This window comes from Sinocyclocheilus anshuiensis, unplaced genomic scaffold (assembly GCF_001515605.1).
Source record: "Sinocyclocheilus anshuiensis isolate Anshui unplaced genomic scaffold, SAMN03320099.WGS_v1.1 scaffold152, whole genome shotgun sequence".
Lineage (NCBI taxonomy): Eukaryota > Metazoa > Chordata > Actinopteri > Cypriniformes > Cyprinidae > Sinocyclocheilus > Sinocyclocheilus anshuiensis.
Genome location: NW_015555781.1, coordinates 3,904,348 through 3,914,000, shown reverse-complemented (window position 1 = coordinate 3,914,000; position 9,653 = coordinate 3,904,348). Strand labels below are relative to the sequence as shown.

The following is a 9,653-nucleotide window of genomic DNA, read 5'->3' as shown; positions in this document are numbered from 1 at the left end:
GGCTTGTTCATTCAGGAATGAAGCAAGTGACTGTCTTTATGAACGGGTAATTATGAATCACTGACTCACTAGATTCGTTCAAAAACGCACTTTCATTAATGAATGAAACACCGCTGTGTTTGCTTTTAGAGATGTTAAGCGGCTGAGCTGATACTTTATTTGGAACTATTTTCGTTTATGAAATAGAGTAAAATCAGGCAGTACGTCTTTATTGAACTGTTGTATTAAATCAGTATCACATTTGCAAACTCCTTGAATAATTATTAAAATCTGTCACTCTCCTTATCGCGAACTATATGCTACCTATCATATTATGCTACCAACAAATCGTCAGAACACCGGCAGAACAACAACAATGTGCTACATGTTTCTTTTCCCCTCATTTTTTCCAATTGACGGAAATCCGTCGTAACGACGGAAAACTTTCATCACTGAGTAGTATTATTATGTACATCATACTGCACCACAGTAATATATTTCTGATCATTTCATTAAGCTAACCCGAACTTATATTTTGACGGGTTGCCACGAGGAACTTGTTTCTGTAGGTCTATGTAAATGATATGAAGATAGTTTTACTCCAATGAAACTGTCAAATGCTCATGAAGTGAGGAGTCAGAAACAGTTCTGGAGATGTTGTTCATGTATTTATGTCCTCATATAGTGATACGACAGAAGCTGAAATCACCGCGAGCGTCGCACACTTTATGTGTATAAAACAACACCGCGCGTCTATGAAGGGCCGTATAGGCCATAATTATTGAAAAGCCTCTTACAAACACCAGTGAAACGAAAAACATTGATAAACCTTAGTGAAATTCATTCATATGCATTACTGAAAACCTCTTACAAACACTAGTGAAATGAAAAACATTGATAAACCTTAGTGAAATTCATTCATACGTATGAAGATGCTGATGTCCGCGCTGTCAGTTCGGTGGCGCTAGCGAACACGTCCTCCCCGCGCTGTCGAGTCAGTCTCAGAGCCGCGCTGATGACAGGTCACCACGGCGTGAGCTCTGTAACATCGCGCTGTTTTATCCCACTTTCGGAATTGTACTTGACGACGGTAAAATGTTGTTTATATTACTAATAACTTTAGACAACTCCCGACTAACCGCCATTGAAGAGTTTGTGAGACAGGCGCCAAATGGGTTTTTCAGTAATGCATATGAATGAATTTCACTAAGGTTTATCAATGTTTTTCGTTTCACTGGTGTTTGTAAGAGGCTTTTCAATAATTATGGCCTATACGGCCCCTCATACGCGTCTGTGCCATTTACATACACAGAGCCACGCAAAAAAGTCTTAGATCTTTGAGTTCAGCTCATGAAAAATGGGGGCAAAAACAAAAGTGTTACGTTTATCATTTTGTTCAGTGTATATATATATATATTTATGTGTATTTTATTCACATATCTTTATTTCTATTATCTGTGTGTTGTTGTTGTTGTCTCTGTGTACTGAAAGCTTCTGTCACCAGAAAAAATTCCTTGTATGTGCAAACATACTTGGCAATAAAGCTTTCTTTCTTTCTTTGACCTGTGGAAACTCCTACGCTGCAAATAAACAAAGAGACATGCAGAGACACAAGGCAAGACAAACACATGCTCTTTTAAATGGCAAATACTCTCTGCCCACTTCCAAACACTGACAAACATGCATTCATAATTCTTGTGTATATGGAGAAGAAGGGTGTTAATTTTAACAGCGCGTGTGTGCTGAGACATATGCAGTGAATGGGGGTTTAATACGCAACTGGCATTCCTCATTAATGCCTGCTGCATAGATGCACAGGAGCTTGAACTCTCAAGAGATCCAGCCCTGCATTTGCCGCCCAATGAGGAGCTCCTGCCTACCAGCACAATGACACCTGCGTAAACTCATCTCCTACGCAGACCGGCATCATTTAGTGCAGGCTATCTGACACTTATGCCATAACCATGTGTCTTCTATCTTTATCTACCTTAATAAATAGCCAAAATAACAAAGGGATGAAGTGGTGCATGATGTAACGTTACATGCACAAACACTTATTCACATAATGCAAACACACACAGTCATTATTTGGACTATGTTTATTCCTTCAAGTGTGTGGCAGTCCGTGAGTTGTGAGGAGCATGCTGGGATAGGACAGGAGCAGCTGAGCATGCATTCATGAAGCCAGTGTGACACAGCACAAGACAGAAACAGAGAAAAAGGCCGTCTCATCTGCTGCTCTCTGAGTTGAGCGGTACAAACAAAAGTGTTTGGTTAATGAGCATTTTCAAGTGAGTTTCATGCTACTCTACCATTCATTAGTTTGGGGTTGATAAGATTGTCAATATTTTTGAAACTAGATTGAAAAGTTTGTAGACAAACTTTAAGTTGGCTTGAAAAAGCCTAGCTAGAAAGTTTGAAAAAAGTTTTAAAAGCTTGCAGTCTGAAAGTTTCCAGTTTGAAGTAGCTTGAAAGTTAAAATAGTTTTAAAGATTAAAGTTTGAATGTTTTCAAGGCAATACAGTCTATCAGAAAAACAGATAGGTATAAAATATATTGCTAGGGTACCTGGGTTGGTTGCTATTCTGTTTCTAGCATGACTAGCATGTTGCTAACATGTTTTTAGCATGATTCGCATGTTACTAGCCTGTTGCTAGCACAATTAGCATGTTACTACCATGTTGCTAGCATGATTAGCATGTTACTAGCATGTTTCTAACATGGTTAGCATTTTGTTAGCATGATTAGCAAGTTACTAGCATTTACCTAGCATGATTAACATGTTACTAGCGTGTTGTTAACATAATTAGCAAGATACTAACATGTTGCTAGCATGATTAGCAAGTTACTAGCATGTTTCTAGCATGACTAGCATGTTACTAGCATGGTGTTAACATTTTGTTGGCATGATTAGCAAGTTTACTAGCATGTTGCTAGCATGATTCTAGCATGATTAGCATGGCATGTAACTAGCATGATTCTAGCATGATTAGCATGTTACTAGCATGATGCTACCATGTTTCTAGCATGTTTAACAAGTTGCTATCATTTTGATAACATGTTTATCAAGTTGCTGGCATGTTTCTAGCATGACTAGCATGTTACTAACATGGTGTTTGCATTTTGTTAGCATGATTAGCAAGTTTACTAGCATGTTGCTTGCATGCGGAGGAGATACATTTTAAAAATTTGGTATCAGAAGAAGAAGAAGAAGAAAATAAAAAGAAGAAGAAGAAGAAGAAGAAGAAGAAGTTTAAATAGGATTTCAGTAAGTTGGCTTTTTCAAGATGGTAGTGGTAGTGTGTATCATGTACTGTACAATGCTGGGAAATATAAACAGTAGTTTGAAAAATTATTATTTTATTTAGTTGATTTTTGACAATATCTTACACAAAAACAATGCAAATATCACTTCGAGTAACAATTGTCACAATTATGTTCTTTTAGTTTCATCATCATGGACTTTTAGTTTGTTTTCTCTAGTTTCCTGGCTTCCTTTCTTCAGTTTTCCTGTCACTCTTTAGATGTCATGGAAATTGATTTAATCATCACAGGTGTTATTGATTAGTTCCCTAATTTGCCTTGTATTTATGTTGCTCTGTCTCACTCTTGATTTGTCTGGTATTGTTTGTGTATACACAACTGTCTCGCATGTGGCTGATCTTTTGAGTTATTTATAAAACTGCATTGCTTTATATTCATCTTCCTTGGACATTATGTGACAGCATACCAGACCACATAATGGAATATGCTGCAAAATTTGCTGCTGTGGCTCAAATGAGCCACAATTTATTGTATTATTTCGAAGGCTTTTGTCGTCTCGCTGTCAACGCTCCATTTGATGATGAAACCCTGAAATTGCTGCTCTGGATTGGGGCGAATTACCATTATCCCATAGACCTCCCAGACACCACAGGACTTGACTGGAAGGAGGCCGTCATTAGGTGTCTGGAGAGAATCTTTCCCCGATCCAGAGCACCGCCAGTCCCAGAACCCAGCCAACCATCAATACGCTGCATGGAGCATCTGCAAGAGCCCACCGTGACTGAAGGGCCAGCACGAGAAGAAGCGTCTGAGCCTGCCATCGCCCTGGAGCCTGAGCTGATTGACGCGTCTGACCAGGTGTGTGAGTCGGCAACACAGCCGGAGGGAATATTAGGTGAGTATGAGGGGTTGGAAAGAAGCCCCATCCACACTCCCGCCACTGAGGGTGAGCTACAGCTGGCCTCTGGAAGCATTTTGGATAATGTTGAAGTGGATAATTTCATGTATTGCCCTGTATCATCTGTCTTCCTGCTGATTACGTCCAGCCCTGACCCTCCTGACTCTCCTGAGCCTCTACAATCCCTGCCGATACGAGACTCGAACCCACAACCTTTGGGTTATGAGTCCGACTCTCTTAACCATTAGGCCACGACTTCCCCATACATCTATGTATACATTACAAAAACAACATTTTGCAGGGAGTCAAAAGAAACAAAGCACAAATGTGTTCCAATTAAAATGAAAACACTAATTATTACATAATGATATTACAAAAGTGATTACTAACATGTGATTGTGCATGTGTGAGACAGCAAAAATTATTAATCACAATGAGTCACATGATTAGTTACAAGTTCACTTTAGTCCTCAGGAATGACCCATAAATCCCCCCTAAGAGCAGGGATTATTCATAAATACATGACCTGGGCTTTAATCTACTGTACAGCTGCATGTGTATATGGAAACTTTGCAAGTTTCAAAATCCCAAAAGATATGATTACAATAGATAAATAGAAACATGCATCCATTCACATTTCTATATCACTATACAAAAGACACAGTTGTTGTTCACAGTCCATGTGTGAGAATGAGTCTGATTTAGGAGTTATTTTAGGATTTAAGTCTTAGGGTTGTTAAACCCCTTGTCTTGTGGGCCAAACATTTCCTGCTTTAAGAGCAAGCGGTCGCAATTTCGAATTTTGCTTAACTGACTTTTTTAATCACATATTTTGTTGCATTTCAAGTTGAGTAGCCTCAGAAATCTCAATGCAGCCAATGTTTTCAGCAAATGTGAAGAGAGATCACATAATTACAGATTTTTGAGGGTGATGACAGCGGAGATAATCACATATATTTCAGAGGGCTGAGATAAAGAACAGAGGGGCTGAAGGCTCCCTAAATAGGGTCCACCAACACCTGTGGTCTAATGAGAGAAATAACATTCCCATGCTCCAGTGAAGCGACGGGAATGGGATTATAGCAGGAAGTCTGATTTTCTTCACTCTCACAGCGGATTATCCATCCATCTGAAGAGCATAAGTGAGATGAAAAACAGATGAACAATCATCTGAACAGCTAGAGATTAGAGATGATAGAGCAGCTCATATCCCATAATGTCTCCTGTCACAGATGAATCTGTGGTATGTTTCCATTATGCTAGGAGCAAAGGTTGCATTTGTGTGATTAAAAGGAGATTACTAATCACCTGAAAAGCAGGTGAAAATAACAGATTGGGACAATTAATCGGGACATGTCCCACAATGCCTCTATTCAAAGTAAGCACTAAATCTGCTGGTCTGAAATCATTTAAAGTTTCAGACCGTTCTGGTTAAAGGGTTAGTTCACCCAAAAATGAAAATGTGTTTTACTCACCCTCGAAGCATGCATCCTAGGTGTATATGACTTTCTTCTTTCAGACGAATCCAGTTGGAGTTATATTAAAAATTGTCCTGGCTATTCCAAGCTCTATTATTGCAGTCAGCGGGTGTTGCAGTTGAACAGTCCACAAGTCGTCAAATAAAGCGCACGCATTCATAATAAAACGTGCCTCACACAGCTCCGGGGGATGAATAAAGGCCCCCTGTAGCGAATCCATGTGTTTTTGTAAGAAAAATATCCATATTTCAAACGTAATAAACACTTTTCTCTCACTTCCGTTATCTGTCATACGCGGAAGCCGTGCCGGCGGATGACGTAGGACGTCGACATTGCGTGATTAGTGACGAATGCGGAGAGAGAACAAAACAAAACGCCGGTCACGAATTAGAAGTACAAACTGAGGATCTGCAAAGAAAAATGGAGGATTTCAAGAGGAGACTGGTTTTCCTCCTTTGCTAAAATAAGGAGACTTTGCTTCCTTTGCTCCTGTAAACAAACTCGCGAGACTAGCATATCTCAGAGGCGTGCTCGCTGCGCATACGTGCTGCGTCATCCGCCGGAACTGCTTCAGTGTATGACAGTCAGCGCAAGTGAGAGAAAAGTGTTTATTACATTTGAAATATGGATATTTTTCTAACAAAAACGCATGCATTCACTACAGGAGGCCTTTATTCACCTCCCGGAGCCATGTGAAACACGTTTTATGCGCGAGCTTTATTTGACGACTTGTGGACTGTTCAACTGCAACACCCGCTGACTGCAATGCTAGAGCTTGGAATAGCCAGGACGATTTTTAATATAACTCCGACTGGATTCGTCTGAAAGAAGAAAGTCATATACACCTAGGATGCTTTGAGTGTAAGTAAAACACAGTCTAATTTTCATTTTTGGGTGAACTAACCCTTTAATAATCACAGTTTATAAATGGATATATTTCTAGTTTAATTTCCTGGCTTTGTTTGATCTTGTGAAACAAGCCAAACAAAAGAAGGAAATTAAACTGGAGAGAAACTGAGGGTCTGAGCTAGTAGGCCTATATAGAGACACAAACACACAACCATGCATGTATTAATGAGTTCAGACATATGCAAACAAAACTTTATGGGTTTTCTGTTTGCTGTTGCATTGATTGGAAAGTCCCGTCCCTCAACAAAAACCTGCCAAGCAATATATCACAGATGGTCAAAGGTGAGTGGTTTACTATGGAAAAAAGCATGATACTGGATCCCCATTGTACCGTTCTATTCAACCAAAAAAAAAGCACAATTCTGGCATCATTTAGTCATTCTAAATAATAAAAATTTTAATATTTCAATCTAAGTAAAACAAACCATATACTGACCTCTACTGCAATTTTATAATGTATATCCAATGATTTACCTGTCTACCAAAAAGAATGTGATGTCTTTGAATTATCTTGAATATCGATGTGATTAATTTAAATAACCAGAATATCATGTAATTAATTCATAATTTCAATCAAATGACAGCCCTAATGATAACATAAACTAAAATGGTTAAAATGCAGTCTCACAAAAAAGAGCAAGGCTCATACATAATATATTGTGATGGCACCTGTAATGACTCATCATTGCATAACCTTTCTTCATCATAACTAGTGCAGGATTCAGATGTTTCTATAACATCAAATGAAAATCTTGTTTGACCTGTGATTAATTGGGTCACTGCTACAATTCAACACACTAAGCCAAATCCATCCATCCTGTTAAATTCAGTGGCATTCATTTACTAAAAATTGAACATCATAAGATTTAATACCTGCTGGGTCCTTTGGGATGAGGTTAACAATAGGCATTTAAAAATAGAGATAACAGACAAAATATTAATAACGTCTTGCTTTGACTTAAAGCCAAGTATGAGGTCAGAGTAAGTGAAGTAAGAAGTGAAGTATTGTTTTCTGATCATTATTCTTCCTCCAGGGAGTGACTGTTTCCATGATCTGATTACTTGTAAAAAAAATATGTTTCCATACTGCAACGGAGTCAGAACAAATGCTAAAGCAGTATTATAACCACTAAATCACATGTAAAGGTCTGGCATCATGGCACCTTCCTCACAGTAATGGCGTCACTGGCACCCATGTCAACATAAAGTCATTTCTAAATAATCTAACTCTCTCTGTTTAGTAAGAAAAAAACAAATACACCAATGTTCAAAAGTTTGGGGTCTGTAAGATTTTTTATGTTTTTTAAAGATGTCTCTTATGCTCACCAATGCTGATTAAACATACATTAAATTGTGAAATATTATTAAAATATAAAATTTTAATAGGCTATATTTTAAAATGCAATTTATTCCTGTGGTGGCAAAGCTACATTTTCAACATTATTAGGCCTACTCCAGTCTTCAGTGTCACATGATCCTTCAGAAATCATTCTAATATGCTGATTTGCTGCTCAAGAAACAGTTCTTATTATAATCAAAGTTAAAAACAATTGTGTCAGTGCTTCTGGTTGATGTTCTAGGATTAGTTTCTTCTTCCCAAATCCAAACTAACAGTAGTGAAATGGGAAAAGCTGACTAGATTAGTGGGGGGGATCTGAATTTTTTAAAAACATTATACAATATATACCACCCTGTCAGCACGAAAATAGCCAATGTCACCACAAAAAACAAATTAATTAGACAAAGTCTTGTGAAGAATGCTCTCTTTACCTAATTTTATACTAACTATATAAAACTGTGTTTCTGTGTGATTCATATGAAACAGAAAATAATCCATTGTAGAGATGTGGGGTGGTAAACTCAAAATGTAGAACAAAATATCTTGCTAGAAAGGCCTCAGGAGCTAAGCTGAGAGCGCTTACTGAACTGATTCTTGCTCATCATGCCACATAATTTCTGAACTCACAAATATTGTGCTGGAAGCTGAATTTTGATTTGTTTTTGGATGTAGTTCAGTCACAAAAGATATACTCACAGGTCTGCTGTCTTTTGCCTTTGCGGGAGGTTTTGCTGGACTCACACCACACTGTCACACAGTCCTCCAGAAGCTTCAGGCTCCTGTCCTTCCGCCAACGCTGAGATCGAACCTTCATCATCTTTGACCCCTGAAGCATCAGGCGCACATCTCCATCGTCCAACACACCTATGACACACACACACACACACACACACACACACACACACACACATAATTTTAAAATAAGAGCGCCTCCTGTTCTTTCTAAATGTGTCCCATTCTGCCCAACACACCTGCTGCATGCTGTAAATCTGATTCTGAAGTGTCAAGTCTCTAAAAGTTACACATACTAAAATTCACTCATAATGTGCCGTCCCAAGGTTGTTCTCATATTCACAAGGTTATATGTGCCAGAGACTAACACTTCCTGGAGTCACACACCATTTTGACTCATACAAAACATGGACCAAAATCAACCCATTGCTCAAACATCTTCCAAAATAAATATATATGTGCACACTCACACATACTCGAGACGTGAGAGCACTGGGAGGTCAGAAGCTACAGTCACAAACATGAGGGATGATCTCATCCCACGGTGATGTAAGACACTAATAACTGAGGGCCAGCGTCAGCAGCAATGACTGCACGTATAACAGGATATCAGATGACAGTAATGGGGAAATTATTTCTAGATTGTTTTTTGTCATGTTTTCATTCTTAATAATCAACATATGTTTGTTTTCCAGATTAAAGTGACTTGCTCTGCTTCACAGGCTTGTGCAAGCTTGGAAAAAGACTATTCACTAAGAACAAAGATTGCAAAATTGCCAGTAGCGCACACTGAGCTCTTTATAGACTTTTCAAAGCTAAGTTAAGCCTAGCTGTGCAGAGCGGTGCAGTGTTACAATAGGCTGAGCTGAAGAAAAAAAACAGGATGAGGGAGGAATTCAGTAAGAATGAACTGTGCCGTTGATTTTAGCGGCAATTTAGTGCCGTATGTGTTAGTGCCAATTCATGCAAATCAAGGTAAAATCTGAAGTTAGCAAGATAACAGCTTAGCCTGCTAACTCAGTATAGTGTAAAGTGGTTGAAAAAAGCTCTTTTG

At 38.6% G+C, this 9,653-nt stretch overlaps 1 protein-coding gene across 1 annotated transcript in view; it reads right to left on the bottom strand.

Moving 5' to 3' along the window:
• The window catches only part of LOC107674588 (1-phosphatidylinositol 4,5-bisphosphate phosphodiesterase delta-3-A-like), a 24,466-nt gene extending 15,477 nt beyond the window's left edge, over window positions 1–8,989 (bottom strand). Inside the window, exons 1-2 of the mRNA XM_016468600.1 lie at window positions 8,968–8,989; window positions 8,564–8,731 (exon numbers count right to left, since the gene is read on the bottom strand). Of these exons, the coding sequence (XP_016324086.1) occupies window positions 8,564–8,731; window positions 8,968–8,989 (190 nt within the window). The remainder of the gene's footprint in view (window positions 1–8,563; window positions 8,732–8,967) is intronic.
• Between the last annotated feature and the right edge of the window lie 664 nt (window positions 8,990–9,653).